Source organism: Salvia hispanica, chromosome 3, assembly GCF_029641045.1.
Source record: "Salvia hispanica isolate PSC_SH4W2 chromosome 3, Shi_PSC_v1, whole genome shotgun sequence".
In the NCBI taxonomy this organism is placed as follows: Eukaryota; Viridiplantae; Streptophyta; class Magnoliopsida; order Lamiales; family Lamiaceae; genus Salvia; species Salvia hispanica.
This window is the reverse complement of record NC_142694.1, coordinates 4,338,120-4,360,223: the sequence shown is the minus strand read 5'-3', so window position 1 is coordinate 4,360,223 and position 22,104 is coordinate 4,338,120. Positions and strand designations below refer to the sequence as shown.

Genomic DNA, 22,104 nt, shown 5'->3' with positions numbered 1-22,104 from the left:
CTTGCAATGCTCGACTTTGTCACGCGTGAGAATTTTAAACCTTGCGTATCTGTGCAAGATTTGCAATGCAAATGTCCGATACGATCTAATACCCCACATATTAATGCACGTAAGGATCACACCAAGAGTTTGGATATCAACTAATGTAATGATGAACTGTGGCATATGTGTTGATGCAAGGAAACATCTCATTCTTTGATTATCTTATTCACAAAATACGAGAAAATAAATGTAAAGAAATGTAAAATTTCATTAATTCTCTATTGAATACTAGTACTAGAAAAACAAAAGAGGATATTTAAGAAAGTAAAACTCAAATTTATATTAAAATCTAATTAAAAACTGTATATGAGTCGAATTAAAAGATAAATAAATAAAAGCCATATATAAATTATATAATACTGCTAGTCGTCTGAATTTGGAAATTTTGTACCAATAAGTTGATAAATTTATAAATTACAATAGAAGTAATAAAATCGCTAAAACACTGAAGACGTCTCTAGATGACAGAGAGGCTATAAAGCCTAAAAAACGTGCAGGAAGCCAACAATAAACGGTTTCCTTCGCTGCGCTAAGAAATTCAATTGATATTTGGGAGTACGGAATTCCGAAACTCCATTGTAATCGGAATGGCGACGGCTTTCTTCACTCCCACCTTTAATTTCCGAAACTCCACCTCAATTCCTCAAAACCGCCGCCGCCGTTATATTGTGCGGTCCTCCCAGGCTTCCGTCGCCATCGAGGCCCCTTCATCCTCGACCACTGACCTATTGCTTCAAGTCAAAGACCTCTCCGCTGTCATCGCCGAGTCCAAGCAGCCTATCCTCAAAGGCGTTAATCTTACCGTCCGCCATGGAGAGGTGCATACCGATACTGAATTTGCTGATGCTTTTGTTAATTATACTCAAGTTTCAATCAATTGTTTTGGACCACGTCGTAGTTAGCTCATGTGTTTTCTGATTAATTGGAGATATATGCTTGCTGAAATAGTATTATTCTAAATCGTCTTTAATTCGGTTTCGAATTTGCTGCTGGATTTGAAAGGTTCATGCTGTGATGGGGAAGAACGGCTCAGGGAAAAGTACATTTGCAAAGGTCAGTTTTTGCATTCTAGTCAAGTTCTGATTTGTAGTTCTAGGGGCTGTTTTTTGGATTTTGGCTTTCCACCTGAAATTAGTGTTTTAAGTTGATTCAGTAATTCAATAAAACCAACTTCTTCAATTTAGGCTTACAAAAAAGCTTCACCCGATCCCAAATTCCCAATCAAGTTTGTCTTTGAACAAGATTCTATCATCAGAAAACCTGATTTGATAAGACATAGCTCCACTAGGATGGTTATGGTGCTACAGTTACATAGAGTAGTAATTAGTTTGTTGAAGTGTTAACTGTTTAAGTGCTTCTGAATTAATATGACATAGCTCCACTAGGATGGCTATGGATTAGGCTATGGTGCTACAATAACATAGTGTAATTAATTAGTTTGTTAAAGTGTTTACTTTGTATATTTGGAAACATGTTAAGCCAAGAGAAATACTAACTCATGTATTTTTACTAGCGCGAGGATGATTTTAAACAAAATAGCAACAAAGATAATACTCCCTCCGTCCCCTAAAAATAGATTCTTTCCTTTTTGGTCCGTACATAAATATAGAAACTTTCCTTTTCAAGAAATTTCCTTCTCTCTAACGAGGTAAAGAGTGACTTTTGGCACTTCATACTACACTTGCAACTTCTATTTTATTAGTTTTTACCAGTAGTTATCGTAAATGAGGGAAGCAAGTTATGCAGCTTTTTAGGTCAATTTTGATCACCTTGATTTTTCTATGTGCTACTGCTAGCTTATGATATACTAGTATTATATCTTCCAGTAGGTTTAATTGTTGTTTATGTCTCTGGAAGAACTACAAGCTATTAACTTCAATGGCCTTGGCTTACAAGTAGTGTCTTGAATTTGTTCATGATCGTTCAATTGTCTCAGGTCCTTGCTGGCCATCCAGATTATGAGGTTACAGGAGGAAGTGTAATGTACAAAGGGCTTGATCTGCTTGAGATGGAACCTGAGGAAAGGGCTACTGCTGGATTATTTATGAGCTTTCAATCACCAGTTGAAATTCCTGGTGTAAGCAATATTGACTTCTTAAATATGGCTTACAATGCTAGGAGGAGGAAACTTGGATTACCAGAGCTTGGTCCAATTGAGGTAGTTTTACTTTTAAGGATTTCTTTTTCCTTGCTCATTTATTCTACCTTATGGAGTATCTTGAAGGAAGATGGTTTTCGAGAAAACTGAATGATTTTGTGAATACTGATAGTAGATTGAAGAATATTGTTCAGCTCCACTAAGACTATCATAGGGTTTTGCAAATTTTGACCGAGGTTTCCATTGTACATATGAAGGTGGTATATGCTGGAGTGGTTGCATAAATTTCTCAGACTGCTTTTGTTCCCTCCTATTACTTGCTCTTCTTTCTTGGGGGTTTGGGATGTTCATCATATGTTCTTGTTTATAAATAATGGAAAATTTCATTCTTGCAGTTTTATGGCTACGTGGCACCTAAGCTTGAGCTCGTCAATATGAAGACAGACTTTTTAAACAGAAATGTGAATGAAGGATTCAGCGGTGGAGAAAAAAAGCGCAATGAGATTTTACAGCTTGCGGTATATGATCTGTATTTTGTTAGTTTTCAGTAATTTCTGAATGCACCATGATAATTTCATTTAGTTAATTTGGGAGTAATCTTATTTCTTGGTATGCATACACTTGCTTGTGGCTGACTGACTAGAAATCTTTTAAGCTGTAATCGATTCCTTGCAAAATTACTATTTGGATAAGCAGTTAGATCCCCTTCCTCTTTCTCTCCCTCCCCTAATATTCATACACTTTGCACAATTTTTCCTAGTGGAAGCAGCAATTTTTACAAACAGAGTAAAAGTAACTATGTTATTGATGGGTAAGCATGGTGAACTTGTAGACAACTGCTACTTCTTCTATTAGTTCTCAAAGATAGCATTGTTTCCTATGTCTTTGTTTGGTTACAGTGTAAAAATCTCAGCACTTTCTTTTATATCTTGAATGCTAATAAAGTGTACACTACAATTTTTTTGGCCTTTTAGGTCCTTGGTGCGGAATTTGCTATATTAGATGAAATTGATTCTGGCTTGGATGTGGATGCTCTTCAAGATGTGGCAAAAGCAGTTAATGGAATCCTTACCTCAAAGAACTCAGTTCTGATGATCACCCACTATTTACGTCTTCTAGAATTCATAAAGCCAACATACATCCACGTAATGGTAAGAAAGCCATGTTTGCAACCCCACCCGTGTGTGTGCGTGGAGCGTAGTTTTCTTTCAAGTTAGAATGTGTCCGTATCATGCTTTAATGTATAATGATTGCAGGAGAATGGCAAGATCGTGAAAACTGGGGATATCACCATAGCTGAAGTTCTTGAAAAAGAAGGATACAAAGCAATTTCTTGAGCGTAATTGGAATGTACAACCAAGGTTCGTTCTGTTGAAGCCATGAAGATCTTGTATAGCTTTCAGAAGCTACTGTTTCTACAGGCTTATATCAACGGCTTAACCGCATCTTTCAGTTCTGCAGAACCTACTCTAAATCAGAAACATGTTAGATCTTTCTTTCCATGGATATGATACAAAAAGAGGCAGGCTAGTTTATTCAAAAATAAAAGCTGAGTGTAGCCAGTATAGCTCCACTTTTGCTGCTTGCTACAATTTTGTTTTGTATTTGTAATTTTTGTAATTTTTTCATTTCATGATGCTGGATAATAAGTTTTCAATTGAAAAATATGATGCAAGAGGTTTGCTGTATTCATACTTCATAATCTTCAATGGGATGGAAATTATTTACAATTTCAAATAAATATTTATGTAGTAAATCTATTCTCGATTTGAAGCGCAAATAACTACTGCAACTTTGCAATATATTTATGTGAAAAATAATAGTACTAGTAAAACAAAATTATAGTGCTTTCATTACAGCAATGAATTTTTATTTCACAACCGCCACCCGCAAAATAAAAAATAAAAAAAATAAACGAAACCCTTAAAATGCAGTAGTAGTGTAGTACCCTGCGCATTAATGAATGTACTTTGACAGGCCTCTGGGCCTGCTTCCATTTCCCCCTCACGACATAGTATAAATACGCACTAAAACACACAGCACACACGCATTGTTGGTGTTGGAATTGAAAATTTTGATTTCATAGAATTTCGTGTGATTGAAGCCGCCAATCGCGCTACTGTTGTTTCATTGGGAGCCAATTATTGCAATGGAGGCGCCTACGGAAGCTGAGCCACAAGCTCAGCCGGAGGCGGAGGGGGTTGAGGAGCGGCAGGAGGAGGATGAGAGCGACCTTTTGATTGCCAAGGCACAGTCTTTGATGGATAAGATCATTGCGCGCCGTGAGAATTCCAACCCCGACTTGCTCCATGCCCTCGCCACCATTCTGGAGACTCAGGAATCCAGGTTGCTTTTTCTTACGATCAGTGTGCTGGAATATTTTTTTTTTCTATCTCTACTCAGTTAACTGGAGTATTTGATTTTGATATATTGATTTTCGGTAATGGATGCTGTGTTCGTGTTAATTGTATTAATTGGGGCGGTTTTCTTTCGTTTCATCACGCGCTGCTAGCATCTTATGCTGTTGGTGGTAGAAATAAAGTAATTAGGATGTGAATTGTATTGGTTTCAGGAGGAAGGTTATTGTTTTGAATTTTACCGAAAAACACTGAGTTGGAAGCTAAGAAGAATTATGAGAGTAGTACTAAGTAATTAGTGTTTGCCTTTTTTTTTTCCTTTTCTGGGGGTAGAGGCTGTTGTGTTATGTATTGTAATGGTAGAGTAGACTATCTTGTAGGACTTTAATAGTGGTCAAAAGTAGTTTGTTCAAGAAGTTGAGATATTAAGTTCCTCTATACATCCACGTTCGACCTAAGATGTGATTTTAATTCTGTAAAAGTTGACTGCAAACTGGAATTGTAGAATTATAACACCAAAATTACAATTCTTTCAAGATTATTACCAATTAAGTTTGATCCTCTTTGATGTTCATGTGTCTATTGTAGAGACACATTTCTAGGTTACTACGAAAGAACGTAAAAATATTGTGTTATTGTACTAACTACTGCCTTCAATCCTAAAAAGAATAGAATAATATCAAAATGAGTGAAACTCGAACTGCTTGATTGCCAAAATTTCATCCTGTGGGCCATAATGTGACTGTAGTAATCTCTACTGTACTTTTGGGCCTAAGATGCTGGGTTAAGTATACCTAGTCAGGATGAATGCTATGTATGGAGTCACGTATCATCAAGAATTTGTTCCCATTTCCTTGAGTTAGAGAAAGTAGACTACTCACCGGAAAGTTCGGCACTACATTTGTTTTTCAATATGATATCATAATATCCACAATGTCCTTGATTCTTGTTAATACTTTTTCAAAGTGGTAGCAGAGTTGTATAATTACCTATATGTATATATAGGGTATTTATGTCATTGTTAGTTTATTTTTAGGTCATTTTAACAAAGGATGACCTAAAATGATCTAAAAGTGACATCAAACCCAAATTTTATAAAATGACCTAAAACTGATTAATAATAACCTTCCGTGTTTTTGGTTAATTATTGACCATTAGATCACCTAATCCTAGGGTCAAGTTTGGGTTGCATTTCTAGATTTAGATGCATTCTTGTTTGGGGAACTGACAAGTTTAATTTTGGATGTGTAGCTACATGGAAGGCGCAGATCAATCTTCAACAAGTAATGGCAGGTCTTCTCATAATATTGGGCGACTTGGAAATCTTATTCGGGTATTTGACTATTCATCATTGTCTTATGCTTTTTGTTTTGGCAACCTTTTATGCTAGCTTGTGTCTCAGTCTAATACATAGAACAAGAAGGAATATGGCCTAAGGAGTAGTTCAAGGCTTACCCACCTCTCTGTAGCATGTGACTTAGTTGTTTGGAATATGCATCTGTGTGGCTGAATGCCATGCAAGTTATCCCTTTTAACTAGTTTTGAGATGTTGCTTAATATATCTTACTTTCTACAGGAGAACGATGAATTTTTTGAGTTGATAACTTCCGAATTTCTGGCTGAAGGAAGAGGTTTACCGTTACAGGCAGCTACTACAAGGCTTCTTTACAGTTGTTCACTAACTTGGATGGTATGATAGTAGTTATTGATTCATGATAAACTAAACATCTTGATCTATTTCTAACAAATCTTGTGTGCTACAGAGAGATTACTTTTTCTCCCTATCAGTTTTGTTAATGTTCTTGATGGACTATAGAGGGATTACTTTCTTTTGGTCATAAACTTGTGTACTGTTCTTAATGGGCTGTTAAGGGATTACTTTCTTCTATTCATGATCATAAACATTGTTTCATGGTCTTGATGTAAGTAGCCTTGAATGCAGTATCCACATGTATTTGAAGATAACGTCCTAGCTAACTTAAGAGGGTGGGTGATGGAGGAGATTCCTCGCTCATCTGGTGATGACCGTCAGGGGAAGCATGACACGGGGAAAAGAAATTCGTCAGATTTTGAAATGTTACAAACATACTCTACTGCTCTTCTTGCTGTATGCTTGCCCTGGTTGGTTCTGAATCTGCCTATTTTCCCAATATCTTTTGTGGTGTCTGTCTCTCTTTCTCCTTGTAACTTTTTTCCTTCATTGGCATTTCAGTTTTGGTGCACTTGTGGAAGATGTCTTAACATCTGGGATATCAGCTAAGCTAATGCGATATTTACGAGTTCGAGTTTTAGGTGATACAAGCACAAATCAGAAAGATGGCAACATATCAGCAGGCAACAAAAGTGCACCAACCATCACCTTCCCTAAAATGAAAGAGGAAGGTAGGAGTAGGTTGCGGCTAGCGACAGAGGCTTCTCACTTGGATGCAGACACTTCAAGAATGCATAGTGATAAGGATCATGATCGAGATGCTTCTCTATTGGATGAATGTGGGATTGATGAGTCGTCCCCTGATAGTATGGTTCTTGAGGTTGATGGTTATGAACCAGAAACAGACGGCGAAGAAAAATGCAATATTAGAGATTTTCGCGAGTCAAAAACAAAACTTTGTGGAAGATCTCATAGGGAAGAAGATGTTGAAGAAAATATGAGAGATGACTCTTCCAGACGAAAAACCAATCATGGAATTTCCAGAACACGAGGAAAGGTTAGGTCAAGCGAAGGAGTATCTGAGACTGAGCAAGCTATGATCTCCCCAACTTCTGGCAGTAGGTCAGGGCAGGCACGGAGTGGAGCTAGAAGTCAGGATCTAAGAAGATTTTCAGACTCTAAAAAGAGTCTAGGAAGAAATTATGTTGATACTTTTATCCCTCAGAGAGACGACAATGATGATTGCTTCCAGAACTGCAAAGTTGGAAACAAAGACATTACCGATTTGGTTAAAAAAGCTGTAAGAGCCGCTGAAGCTGAAGCAAGAGCAGCCAATGCTCCTGCTGAAGCCATACAGGCTGCTGGTGATGATGCTGCTGAAGTGGTTAAAACTGCTGCTTTGGAGGTGAGCGTACTATTTTCTTACTCTTTCTTTCTGAATGCATATATGCATGAACTATTCACACACATCTGTTTACTATCGAACCAGGAGTATAAGAAGACAAGTGATGAAGAGGCTGCTGTGCTTGCTGCTTCTAGAGCTGCCTCTACTGTCATAGATGCTGGTAATGCAGTTCCTGCTCTGAGGTGGGTAGTATGTTTCACAGAATGGCTTGGTATTGATCAAATAACTCAATAAGTGGCATATGTTTTGTGACCTCGCTTACTCACTGCATTTTGATTTTTACTCGACCTTTTGTCCCTTGTAGAAATTCAAGCAATGGTGATAGTGATTCAGGGGATTCAAAGGCTACAGATGCAGATTTGAGTGAAAATATTTCTGAAGTCTCAATACCAGACAACCACTCTCTTGCGAAGCTAAGGGAAAAGTTCTGTATCCAGTGCCTTGTAGTGCTGGGAGAGTATGTTGAAGTTCTTGGACCTATGCTCCATGAGAAGGGGGTTGATGTCTCTCTTGCATTAATTCAGCGAAGTCTGAAGCACAAAGAGGCATCAACTGGTATGCGTCTTTTGCCCGATATTTTGAAATTGATTTGTGCCTTGGCTGCTCATCGTAAGTTTGCTGCGTTATTCGTGGATCGTGGTGGCATGCAAAGACTGCTTGCTGTTCCTAGAATTGCACTGACATATCTTGGCCTGTCATCCTGCTTATTGACAATAGGTTCAACCCAGGTAATTTGTGGCGTCTTCTTCGGTTTGTTAGTTGCTTATAATATATCTGCAGTTTGACATGACATTGTAGGTCTATGTATGCTCTCTTATGTTCAATGCACATAAACTAGAATTTGGTTGTTATTAGAGTTGTTTGAGATGGCACCTTTCACTAACAAGATATCTTTGGCAGGGGATAATGGAGCGTGTTTGTGCCCTACCTTCAGATGTAATCAGTCAGATTGTTGAATTGGCTCTACAACTTATTGAGTGTTCACAAGATCATCAAGCCCGAAAGAATGCAGCATCGTTTTTAGCTGCCACTTTTGTCTTCAGAGCCATCATTGATGCATTTGATTCACATGATGGTTTGCAGAGACTAATGTCTCTTTTGCGTGATGCTGCCTCAGTAAGATCCGGGGTGTCTACTGGGCAAGCAAGTAACTCAGGATCTCTTCAAAATGATCGGTCCACTGCAGATGTACTGACCTCTTCAGAGAAAAACATAGCTTCTCTGATCTGTATAACACTGCGCCAATATTTCAGAGCACATTTCCTTTTGCTTGTGGATTCGGTAAGACCTATGAAAAATATTCGAAGTGCGCCTAGAAACATTTCTAGAGCAGCAAACAAGCCACTGGACATAAGCAATGAGGCAATGGATGCTGTTTTCCGGCAAATACAGAAGGATCGGAAGCTGGGCCCTGCGCTTGCAAAGGCACGTTGGCCTGTAGTTGACAAATTTTTGCTATCAAATGGTCATACCATTATGTTGGAGTTATGTCAGGTTTGGTTTAGAATTATTTGACTTCCTCTGCATTATGATCCTAGTTCTCTTTATTAAATCACATGTTTGCTTGTAGGCCCCACCAGTAGAGCGCTATTTGCGTGAGTTGCTTCAGTATGCCCTTGGTGTGCTGCAGATTGTAACTTTGGTACCTTATAGCCGCAAGCCTATTCTAAATGCCACTTTAAGCAATGACCGAGTGGGTATAGCTGTCATCTTGGATGCTGCAAATGGCGCTGGCTATGTTGAACCCGAGGTAAAATTTGCACCCAAAGCTGTGTGCTTTTTATTTTGGCTTTTTGGGTGATTCTTTGTCTATTTACAGCTAATTAATTTAAACATCATTTTTTAAAAATCTCAGATTGTTGAACCAGCATTGAACCTTTTGATCAATCTCGTTTGCCCCCCACCATCGATCAGCAACAAACCAAGCTCTAACATGCAAGGCCAACAAGCTTATTCTAGCCAAACTGGAAATGGTTCTGCTGTGGTGCCCAGTGAAAAAAATGCTGAAAGGAACATTATGGAACGAGCAGTCAATGTTCCTGTTCAAAATGAACTAAGGGAACGAAATGGAGAACCTGCTTCTGTGGACAGAGGTGGCTCAGTAGCTCCATCACCTTCATCAGTGGCTTCTGGCCTAGTCGGAGATCGAAGGATATCGTTAGGTGCTGGAGCAGGTGGTGCTGGGCTAGCTGCACAACTGGAACAATGCTATAGGCAAGCCAGAGAAGCTGTTCGTGCAAACAACGGTATCAAGGTTCTTCTTCAGCTTCTCCAACCAAGGATGGTAACATCTCCTGCTGCTCTTGATTGTCTTCGTGCTCTAACATGCCGAGTTCTTCTTGGTTTGGCCAGAGATGACACAATTGCTCATATATTAACAAAGCTTCAGGTCTGCATTACTTGATTTTGATATATTGTTTGGCATAGACTCATAATCAATTAAATAAATTGCCATCTCAGTAATAGATGAAGTTTCACCAAAAGTTTGTTGTCATTTTGGTTTCTATTCAGATAGGAAAAAAACTTTCAGAGCTTATTCGGGATTCAGGGGGCCAATCTGCTGGAGGTGAGCAAAACAGGTGGCAGGCAGAGCTCGCTCAAGTGACATTTGAGCTTATTGGAGTAAGCACTAATTTGTTAACATAAATTTGAAATATGAGACAGGAGTGGTGGGTTGACTGGGTGTCCGTGCCATTGCTAATCACTGCAGTTTAGATACGCTTCTTATATATGCACCATTTCATTTATGGTCAGTGAAAATTTAGGCTAGCCAACACTGTTAAGACCTTAAGACTAGATTAGCTGAATCGGGGTAAAATGGCCATTGTTTAGTCTTTGGAAGTTTGCCCCTCCACAAGAATATTGCACACCCCATCTCAATGCCCCTGAGAATTAAGAGACATGCAACATGCTCTTGGCTTATTAATGATTGACTATACTAATACATCAAAAGTACAACTTTTTGAGGTCAAACTGTTCTCAGAAGTTGTTAGTGTATGCTGGCCTTTTTACTATTCAATATTAGCCACGACATGTACTTTATAATTTAAGTTGATGATATTGTCTTGTATTTGAAGGTTGTAACTAATTCTGGGCGTGCGAGTACTTTAGCGGCCAGTGATGCTGCTACACCAACCTTGAGGCGTATAGAAAGAGCTGCCATAGCTGCTGCTACTCCCATTTCTTATCATTCTAGGTATTCAAGGATTCTTGTCGTGGATTATAAATGCATATGATTTTCTTATGTCTGTTTTCATCACATGTCCTTTCAAATTCAGGGAACTTTTGTTGCTGATGCACGAACACCTTCAAGCATCTGGTTTAGCAGAAAGTGCAGCTACACTTCTTAAAGAGGCTAAGTTGACACCCTTGCCATCTTTAGCTGCTCCGTCATCTTTAGCACATCAAGCCACTGGACAGGAAGCTTCTGCAATACAAATTCAATGGCCATCAGCTCGTGCCGTTTGTGGATTCTTGTCAGATAAATCAAAAAATTCTCATCATCGGGAAGATTCCAGTTTCAGATCTGATTCAACTTATATGTCTTCAAAGAAGAAAAAATTTCAATCATCAGCTTCTCATAGTCGCTCAAAAGTTCCACCCAAAACAGAGGATAGTCCAGTAGTGTCAAGCAGCAAAATAAATTTCAATTTAGAACAAGCCTCTTTAGCTGCAGATGGTGTGGGGACTCCATTACTGTCTGTTCCAAAATTTGGTGGTGATGCAGATCCTCAGGTTAGAACCCCAATAGTGTTGCCAATGAAACGCAAATTGACAGACTTGAAAGAAAGTGTGTTGGGCTCATCGGCAAAACGACCTAACACTGGTGAACAATCACTTAGATCTCCTTGTTTCACCACACCTAATACTTCTCGAAGAGGTGGTTTGTATTCAGATGCAACTCTGTTCTGCACACCGATCTCTACTCCGAGGGAGTATCAAAGTAGGGATATTGATGAAAATCAGTTGACTGGTCTGGCTTCTTCCTCCCAATTGCTCAGTGATCCACAACCTTCTGGCTCTGAACGGCTTACCCTGGATTCTCTTGTTGTCCAGTACTTAAAGCACCAGCATCGTCAATGTTCTGCACCAATTACAACTTTACCTCCTCTTTCACTCTTGCAACCCCATGTTTGTCCAGAACCAAAAAGAAGTCTTGATGCTCCATCAAATATCACGTCCCGTCTTAGCAACCGGGAATTTAGAAGCAAGCATGGGGCACATCATGGACTTCGAAAGGATCGCCAGTTTGTTTATAGTAGATTCAGACCATGGAGAAGTTGTCGTGACGACACTAGTTCATTATTAACGTGCATTGCATTTCTAGGAGATTCTTCTCGGATTGCTGCTGGTGGGCATACTGGGGATCTGAAAGTGTTCGACTCTAACAGCAACATTGTATTGGACAGTTGTACAAGTCATCAGTCTCCTCTTACTCTTCTGCAGTCACACTTTTCTGGCGACAATCAGCTTATACTTTCTTCAAGTTCAATGGATGTTCGCCTATGGGATGCGTCTTTGGTATCTGCTGGTCCCAAGCACTCATTTGATGGAATCAAAGCTGCTAAATTTAGTAATTCAGGTGGAACGTTTGCAGCACTAAGATCAGATTCACCACGCCGTGAGATTCTTTTGTATGATATTCACACGTGTCAGTTAGACTTGACGTTGTCTGATACATCTACCAACGTTTCTGGTCGTGGGCATGCGTATTCTCTACCCCATTTTAGCCCATCTGACTCTATGTTGCTTTGGAATGGAGTTTTGTGGGATCGAAGGGTCTCGGGTCCAATTCATCGGTTTGATCTATTTACAGATTACGGTGGCGGTGGCTTTCATCCTGCTGGGAATGAGGTACGATAATAGTTCACATTGTTTACTGGAACTGGTTTATAAAATGATCTTATATATGCAAATGTATGATGTATTAGCATTTACTAGCGTTCTCTAATTAACTTTCTTGCTATTTCTTAAAATGTTTTTAACAGGTTATTATAAACTCTGAGGTTTGGGATCTTCGAAAGTTTAGGCTGCTTCGGAGCGTGCCATCGTTGGATCAAACAACGATTACATTTAACGCTAGTGGTGATGTCATCTACGGCATTCTAAGGAGAAATCTCGAGGATGTCACATCAGCTTTCAACACTCGCCGTGTGAAGCACCCTCTTTTCTCTGCTTTCCGCACCGTGGATGCCGTCAATTATTCGGATATTGCCACGATCCCCGTCGACCGCTGTGTGCTCGACTTTGCAACCGATCCAACCGATTCCTTTGTAGGTTTAATCACATTGGATGACCAGGACGAGATGTACTCCTCCGCAAGGGTGTGTGAGATCGGAAGGCGCAAGCCTACAGATGACGACTCCGATCCTGACGATGCAGAGAGTGATGAGGAGGACGAAGACGACGAAGGTGACGATGACTCAATTTTGGATGGGGATCTGGATGTTGACGGTGACAGTGATGCTGACGATATGAGCAATGAGGACGACAGTGCAAGCGACTTCGACGATGATGATGAAGGGGATTTCCTGATGGAAGGCATGGGTTTTGACGATGGGATGCTGGAGCTCGTGACTGAAGGCGACGAAGACTACGACAGCGACATTCTGGGATCTTTTAGCAGCGGGGATGAAGATGATTTATAGAGAGATATACAGACATCAAATTTTGTCATTCTTTGAGAAGTTCCATTTCGAGAAAGGCACGGCTGAGATTGTAATTAATGTCTGTTATCCAGATTGTAGAGGGAAAGAAATAGGAGTATAACATTATGTAGGAAGGGTATAATCAAATTTTGTCCCTTATTTAAAGATTCATTGAACTCGTTCTAGATACTATTATTCTTTTACATTTTCTGTACACGAACATGCTTGATCATGAGAGGTTTTCATTTTTAGTTTTGTAGTGAATTGAAGAAATTTCATGTTTTGGGCATTTTAACAATAGCCACCAAATATTTATTTTTTAGCAAATACAATCTCTAGTTTTTGTTAATAATCAATTGAGGGTGTTATTTTTGATAACAAACAATCACCCCTAATTTTCCTTAATTAAGAAGCTTTAAGTCACTCCATTAATCTATCAAAACTTCAGAATCACCACAAAAACATTCCATTAAAAGGTCTTGAATCAAGCTGAGGACAAAAGAGAAAATCCAATTAAATTATTAAATTACATAAATGAACATAATAAGCAGAGTTGAAACAGTTTTTACATCCAAAAAGACTGATTAAAAAAGGATCTGGAAGATATAAATATCAAACGCCATGATACACAAACCCCAACTACTACAAATTTTGAAACTACATATAAAATATCCTGAGATCTAGATATATCCTCACCCAGATTTTCTATTCTACACGATACTGAAAATTTGCAAAACCTTCCAAGATCAAAAGTGTACTTAATGAACAAATGGAACTCCGATCGCTCCAACGCCATCGAGGGACCATACATAGTATCTGCCCACAAGAGCAAACAGAAATGAAAATTGTGGCACTTCCATGTACACTCGGGAGCAGACTATCTGCAAGACGAGACAAGCCAAGGCAGGGAGGGTGACATAAGTAATGCGTAAATGAAAGCAGTGACAATCAGCATACGATAACTAAGTATCGATCCAAAGTAATCAATAGATTGAGTCACTACTAAAGCTTGGCACACATAAGGGTGTGAAATGAGGGGTTGTGTTCATTTCTCCTATTCCCACACTAACATATAATGTGTCTAAGCATGTGTCAATCATATGGAAAAAATTGGGTGTAGACTTTATATAAGACGAGCGTAAACACATAGTGAAGTTTATGGCACACCTTGTATAATCACATTGGAGTACAACATTAGTAGGTTTTACTTGTCTGAATGTACATGTTTTCCTTTGCGACGAGCATTGTGTGCATTGCCATTTCGGGTGGGCTTCTTCCCCTTTTTACTGCAATATGTATATATTGATGGATAAATATCAGCTCTAGAAACACTTCCAAATCTCATAAGTGGTAACATCTTTCTCGTAAGCAATGTGAATATAAAGACAACACTAACCCAAAAAAAGCTGAAACGATTTTCAACAGCAAGATGATAGGCAAAGCTAGCAATGCGGAAGCCTACAACATAAAAAATAAGTTATCGAGCAAACATTGTATTAGTCATTTGATTTGATAAAACAGAAACAAAAAAAACAGTTGTCAATATAACTATGCAACTTACAGAAAACCAAACCAGCTCTTTCGTAGCAAGAGGTTTTGTAAACTCGTGATTCTTGAGTTTGTCCAGAACTATGTCTTGAACCTACCACAGAGATCAGATTATTTTGAGATTAAAAATATTTATGCAATAAAAGCCAATAATTATGAGGAGAGCATTCACATATATAATTGTCATTCAACAGCATATAAATTATGAGATAGTGTAGAGTGGCAAACAAAGTCTGTTAAGAAAACAACTCAAATAATGACCCTAATAGAAATAACTTCTATTATTGTTATGGCCAGATCAATACCAGACTGACGGTTAAATAACCAGATATTACCTGACCATGATATACAGTTGCTGACTCAAGGAACTTTCGGTAAGCTTTAACTGCCTCCTGTGTGTATGGCTTCAGATTGGTTTGTAATTTGTCAACATGAGGTCTTGCAGCAGTGGCTACACTGTCAATATATGGTCTGCTTACTTTCCTCAATTCCTATGACAAAACATTCATTTCAGTTAAGATAAGACACAACAGGTAGAAGAGCTAGGTTGATCAATATGCAACTCACCTGGTAGTAAGGATTCGCAAGTTCCTGAACTTTAACAATGTGCGGAGTCACAGCTTCCTTTGACGCTTCATATATCTCCACAGTTTTTGTTGTTAGTGTGTGCACATGGGGTTCAATATTTGTGGCTATAACCACCCACTTTTCCTTGATGGATGGTACCAATTTCTTCACAAACATAGACAGAAGATTACTCAAACTGATACAAATAGGAGCAAATACAACGTTCACAGATCAAGACATAACGAAGCAATTTACAACACTACTCTCCCACTTGCAGATTAATCTTTACATCAGACCAGGGGAATTACCAAAGACAAACTGAAACGCATAATCCTACCCCAAGTATCCAAAAAGAAACCTAGATTAACAAGAAGTGCTTATCGAAGACTAAATTGAGCAGATTATAATAAAAGGCAACACTGGTCGTATAGCAAGTATATAGACCAAATTCTTGCTTCCAGTATCAAATACTTTTTTAAGTAAACCAAGTGCTAACAATAAAAAGGATGCAGCTTGGTACACAAATGACTTACAGTTTTGACTGTTTCAACATGTGGTGTGACCCATTCTTCGGCTTGGGCCTTCTTTTCAGTAGCCTGATGAAATTAAAGGTAAAGATAGATCAATTAATAGGATAATGGGAAATCAAGTGGAATGTAAATAACATGAACCACAAACACTTGCCTTCTTTATCAACAACTCCAGAGCAGGCTTTCCATGCACTTTCCAGTTCTCCTCTAGAAGTGCCTGGCGATACAGATACCATGACCCAATTATGTGAAGGCTGAATCATGAGAACTTTTACTGATATATGATATATACCTGATAATTATTAAGATGAACTGCAAGCCAAGGGGGAAGCCAAGCACCATGAGCCTGATGTAAAATTCACAAAGAAAAAAAAAAGTAATTAAGATACCACTCACCTATAACACAGACAGTTTCCTAAAAAGTCCCCTCAAAAGCCAAACAATATGGACACAGATCAAGCAACTGATTACGACAATTCCAAGCATGAAGCCAGTACATAAGCTTTGAATAGCTAGATACTATATAGTGTAAGCAGATACCCGACATTTGATAGGGTATTATTAATGACTGATTTTAGACGAATTGCCGAAAGAACAGCCATGCACAAACTAAAATGTAATAGTACCTGCATCAACTCTTTGGTTCTGGAAGTTGCTTCAAGTTTGGCCTTCATCAATTCTTCCTGCACAGTGATTATAGAGAAGGAATGATCAACCATTCTAACAAAAGGAAAGAAACTAGGAAGCAGTTGAGTCATTGATAGCATACCTCAGCAATCTCAAGAGCTCGTTGAGTTTTACGTATCTTAGCTTTCTGATCATCAATGATCTTCTGAAGCTGTATAACAGGGAAAAAAGAATTCAGATAAGAAATGTAGATAATCTTATAATGACTATCAGTGTTATCGCATGTAAACCTTTCAGTTCCTAACAGTGTGACATCATTCCAACTCCAAGTTCTAGGTGTGTGTGAGATATGGGTTTGAAGAATATTTTGAGTTTTGGTGTGTGTGCCTTGACTTCGCAAATCCTATTGGATAGTCATAACTCAGTGTTTATTGTATGATTTGGAAGAGAGTTCTTACTGTAAAATCATACTATCTCACAAGTGTATGTTGAGTAATTATATTGGACCATTGGTTGGTTCAAAGGAACAATATATCTTACATATATAGTGATAATGTATTTCACATACATTCACATACATGTTTTGCTACAGAAAATATATGTACATGCATAATAAATACTACTCCTATATGTTAAAATTTTGCTTCTAGAGGACAGGCCCATGTATATATATAGTGTAAGAAAGACGAGACTGGACAAGGAAAGGGGGCAGCCGGGAGGAGAAGAAATGAGTTAAATATTTGCTGCTTGTGTCTCAGTCTGATATGGCATTGTCGTGGGGGAACGGAAGGCTGACACAGAGACTAATAAAGGAAAGGTAATAAGAAAACTGGTTTTCGAAGTCCCAAATTTAAATCGTCAATGTACACATGGATTAGAATAATCCAAATAGAATATGGAAGCTATTTGTGCTAAAGAATATTGAAGAATTCTGAAAACGCCCAAAAACCTCTAAGGATACGCCTAATTTCAACAAAGACGTAAAATCTTACACCATAATGGAACTGTGCAGAGATGGCGGGGGACTTACACTAGCAAGTTTAGCATTCAACTCGGGAACCTTTTTCTCTGCTTCAGACAACCGATATACCAACACATCTTTCTCACTTATTTTAAGATGAAGATCGTTTGTGAGTTTCTCCACCTGCTTTTCCAGCTCTTCAGCTCTTGCATGTGCCTTTCCCACTTCTTCTGCAGCATCCAGTTTGCCCTTTTTCTGAATAAACAAAGAAATTGGAATTTGAAATGGACGTAATATTACCTTCACGGAATTATAATTATTTTCTTTGTAAATCCCAACCACTCACATGTAACGAGGCAATTTCACTTTTCAATGATGCAACAGTATCTGATTTTTCCTTGATTATCTTTTCCTTAGCTGCAACCGCCTGTTCCTTTTCTTTTAGTGCTCGAATTTTCTCCTCAATCTGGGATTCTTCATACATCAAAGAGAAAGAAGTATGAGAATAATCAGAGCCATTGTCAACAACAAAAGCAAGTCATATAGGGGGGCACAGCACAATGAAACAGGTAGTACAAATTTTTCACTAAAGGTATTCCATTTAGCTAATGTGATGCTGTTGAGTCAACTGAAGGTGACTAGAATTTCAACTCATGATCCTGGTAGCCAATACCTAAATTTCACTAGTCAAACCCTCACCAACCTTTACCATTAGACTGGTAATTAATTCTCTCTCGATGCATCTTTACACCAGTAGTACTGTTTTCAAGACAAGTCTAGGTTTCTTTGACACAACACAACGCACTCAGACAAACAGAGACTACCCCAGATATTGGAAATTCCACGTCCCAAGGCAGCAGCAACCTAGTATTTTCCAACCAATCCACGGATGAACAACTCAATGCCATAATATGATCCTTTAACTTAGTACTATAACTATAAGCTCATAACGCCTAACCACTCATATGCTTCCATTCAAGTCGACTCTTCGACCATCACTTCGACATTCTCTATAACATTAATTGCCAACAATGTTCCCCAAATCAATTGAAACTTCCAATTTCATACAATCACCGCTTCATCTGAAGCTTCACCAACAACTTCCCCAACACTAATCGACCACGTTAAACAAATAAAATCACCAAAATTAATAACTGTCCAATCGTTGATATCCAAATTAAATTCGATCAACTAACCGAGACTGTGGATCTTGGACTTAAGTTGCTCAAGGACGGCAGAATCTGGACCGTCCGATCCGGCGAGTTTGACTTCCTCGACGACATCTGAGACTGAGGCATCAGCTTCAGCTCCGACGTGCGCGAGAATTACAGAGAGAAATACAGTGAGCAGGAACACTCTAAACGCCGCCATGACGCCGCTGGCGAATCTCCGGCGCTCCGGCGATCGGATTTTGAGCAGGTTACGAGGTTTGAGTTTTTTTCGGATTTGGAAAAATATTTCCTTTTTTTCTTCTTCACAACGTGTGGTGTGTTTATATATATACATACTCACTCCATATGTGTGTCGGAGCAGCGAAATGACGTTACTGCCCTTTCCTTTATACCCAAACTTTAGCCATAAATCTAGGGCGTTTTAATTATATTTTCACCTAAAAATAGGTAAATGAAATAAATTGAATTTACTACTTGTAAGCTTTGAAATTTCAGACACGAACTTCGCGTATGCATCGTATGTTTCATTTCTGTCCGAAGTCAACATTCATTTATTTAATCGAATTGCTATATGTCAGGACTAGAAAATTGTTAAGTAGATTCTGTTATTTGTACGTATTAATTGTAGTATTCGGATTGACATATTTTTAATTCTTTCTATTTTACTCTGTAGAAAAATACTTAAAAGACTATTTTCCCACAAATGAATAATTAGTGATGCTTCAGAAATAATGCCTTTGTGATTTTGGCGAATAATTGCAATTTTAGGATTCCCTTGCTTTGACTTAATATACTCTATCCGTTTCAGAAAGATTGTCTCATTTCATATGTTTTACTCGTTTTGCAAAAAACAATAATAAATAGTTAAAGTATAGAGATAGTAAAGTAAAAGAGAGAATATTATAGAAAATAGTCTTATCCACATTATTTTTTATCTTATTTTACTCTCTTTCAATTTTATCTATTTATTACTCTATTAGTTTTGTAAAACGGGTGTAAAAATAAACTGGGACAATCTTTCTGGGATGAAGGGAATATAAGCTTATATTAATAATCGATGAAATAAATTTGGTGAATTTAGGAAGGGTAGGAGTGGTAGTTGAGGTTTGGGAGGCGTGGAGCTATGGTTGATCTTAAAATCAATTTTGTGTGCTACTGTTATAATTAATTGCTGGTTTTGTTTAGGTGTTGGTAGGGCTGCACGTGTCTACGCCTCGAGAGTAACGATGTCTGAATGTACATCAATCCACGTGGAATCGTCGAGTCATAATTTTTATCAACTTTTAATTTTTTTTTAATTTATCTTATGTTGTCACTAAATCAAATCATAATTCTTAAGTACTGTATTGCTCTATTTTTTTTTATCGAAACAAAGTTGTTTTAACTGTTATATCGTTTTTTATTTTATCAATTCAGCTTCGACTTCAAAAAATTGTGTATGGTTATTCAAAATTTAATGTCATGTAACAATCGTAATTTGGTTAAGCTAAAACTCATCATTAGTAGCTATATTTGGAGTAAAAGTTATAAACTGAATAAAGGGTCAATACAGAACGCCTATATTGACTGGGAATTTCATTAACTTTGAATGATATTCAGACTTATTTCCATTGAGAAGATTAGTGATGCGATTCGTTCCTATTTTTTATTGCAAATCCTTTTTAATACGCCAAAATTGGGATTAGAGTCACAATACCAGCAGCATACTAACAAACTTCCAATAAAATTTACCAACATAAATACCTCTCGAATAAATTTCAAGACCTTGATAAAGTACCTAATAAAAAATTAATAAGTATGACTGTGAAATTAATTCTATCGACATTTTCAAAGTTATGACTTATGAGTTATGAGCTTGTTTAGACCACTTTCTTAGATTCCATCATTTTTTAATTCCCCAGCTTCCATTTTATTCAACACTGTACCATCTTTCCACACGTTTGTCGAGTGTTTACTGGGTAATTTCATTTGGGCGATTTCTTTTAATTATTTTGACTATTGACATTTAAATAATGGGTAGCAAATACAACATTTTTAATAGGATTGGTGGGTTATTATTCGAAGGTAGCAAAGGTGAATTATTTCCATAGTCTATAACTTGGCCATACTACATAATTGTGACTTGGCCATTTTTCCTATGAAAAGAAGGTTGTAAATTGACCTAAAATGAATCTATAGCATGGAACAACCCCTAAATCAAATTTATAATTTAGCTAGGAAACTATTATGCAATTCAAATTAACCTTACGATAAGTGTCGAGATTCCAAGAACCCCGTCCTCCTTACTAATTAAGTAATGATTTATAATGCTACTTTACATAAAAGCTGCAGTTCAATTTTTCCCAACTAAAAAAGTAAAGCCACGAAAAGATATCATTACTTTCGCCTTCAAACAATAATTAAATATGTATAGTTGAATTTTTAAACTATCTATATTCAGGGAAGTGATCAATTACTAACTCATCATTTAATGGCTAATTATGATTAATTTAATATCATATGATTTTAGAAAATGTATGGTCTATAATTTGCCACGTGTAATTTTCGTTTTTATTAATAAAATAAAAAAAGATAAAAAAAACTCCAAATTAGGGTTTTGGATGAAAATGTCATTATAGTGTTTCGAAAATATCAACACAATGCTTTAAGAATGTTAACACATTGCTTATAGTAACATTCTACATGTATTATATTGACATATTTTATATAATATGTTGACATTTCTGCTTGTACGAAAAAATTAAAAAAAATTAAATTTTTTTCAAATTTTGACGTCGGAACATATGCATGTAGGATATCATTGGAATCCTTATGAAATTATCTTTAATTTGATATATGTTATATGAATTTAAAGATTTGTGATTTCTTTTAAAAGTTAGTTATAACTAAACATGTAGTTAATTGACATTAGTACCCTACTGATATTTTTTGAAATTAATCCTATGGTCTTATTGACATTTTTCGTTGATCGTATTGACATTTAGGAATTGATGATCTAAGCCCTTAATTTAAAAATATAATGGTTATTATTTAGTTGTAGTTAGTAATTAAGTTATGGATTAGCAATATAACACTCCCCAATAAATAGTTATATATATAGTCTCCAATAAATAATTTATTTATGCTATTTTGATGAGTTTATAAAATGAATTGTTTTGTCTTGAAAATTTCCACAAACATTGCACTGCTAATGGTCTAAGTTTCACTAACAGTCTAACACCAATACAACTAGTACTTTCTATTTTTATTATATATTACTATCATTTTTGTAATAATAAAACTCGCTAATCTCCAGAGCCTCTACTTTTAGAGAACGTGACGTGATTATTAAAATAATCACGTAATTTTTCTAAATTGATCAATAGTAGTTCGTCGTCTTACTTATCATATTTTTCTTTTATCAATTTTCAATAAAATTTAGATCGTCTCCAAAGTCTTTATGGGAAAGATTGAACGATTATTAAGTTAACTAAGCCCGTCTATTTTTATAAAAAGGAT

At 37.2% G+C, this 22,104-nt stretch overlaps 3 protein-coding genes across 4 annotated transcripts; 2 read left to right on the top strand and 1 right to left on the bottom strand.

Moving 5' to 3' along the window:
* The first annotated feature begins 546 nt into the window (after positions 1–546).
* On the top strand, positions 547–3,828 carry NAP7 (non-intrinsic ABC protein 7). Its single transcript, XM_048109168.2, has 6 exons — positions 547–860; positions 1,045–1,095; positions 1,979–2,200; positions 2,536–2,658; positions 3,115–3,291; positions 3,397–3,828. The coding sequence occupies exons 1-6, from the start codon at positions 630–632 to the stop codon at positions 3,475–3,477; spliced, it is 885 nt and encodes a 294-aa protein (XP_047965125.1). The 5' UTR covers positions 547–629; the 3' UTR covers positions 3,478–3,828.
* Positions 3,829–4,181: 353 nt separating this feature from the next.
* Positions 4,182–13,484, top strand: LOC125215275 (DDB1- and CUL4-associated factor homolog 1-like). The gene is made up of 14 exons (XM_048116647.2): positions 4,182–4,486; positions 5,749–5,830; positions 6,074–6,187; positions 6,440–6,618; positions 6,710–7,553; positions 7,638–7,735; positions 7,858–8,281; positions 8,454–9,047; positions 9,124–9,303; positions 9,409–9,942; positions 10,065–10,175; positions 10,631–10,749; positions 10,832–12,407; positions 12,542–13,484. The coding sequence occupies exons 1-14, from the start codon at positions 4,290–4,292 to the stop codon at positions 13,199–13,201; spliced, it is 5,712 nt and encodes a 1,903-aa protein (XP_047972604.2). The 5' UTR covers positions 4,182–4,289; the 3' UTR covers positions 13,202–13,484.
* A 222-nt stretch (positions 13,485–13,706) lies between these two features.
* Positions 13,707–18,912, bottom strand: LOC148929991 (uncharacterized). Of its 2 annotated transcripts, none has more exons than XM_089069075.1 (14): positions 18,631–18,912; positions 17,781–17,908; positions 17,504–17,689; positions 16,616–16,684; positions 16,473–16,529; positions 16,139–16,192; positions 16,001–16,063; positions 15,850–15,912; positions 15,317–15,481; positions 15,085–15,240; positions 14,763–14,843; positions 14,598–14,659; positions 14,369–14,487; positions 13,707–14,082 (listed from the first exon to the last, which is right to left on the bottom strand). In XM_089069075.1, exons 1-13 carry the CDS (start codon positions 18,803–18,805, stop codon positions 14,406–14,408), a joined length of 1,341 nt encoding a protein of 446 aa, XP_088925201.1. In that variant the 5' UTR covers positions 18,806–18,912; the 3' UTR covers positions 13,707–14,082; positions 14,369–14,405. The 2 variants fall into 2 exon arrangements, with proteins under 2 accessions (XP_088925201.1, XP_088925202.1); XM_089069076.1 differs by having other exon boundaries at positions 13,707–14,017.
* Between the last annotated feature and the right edge of the window lie 3,192 nt (positions 18,913–22,104).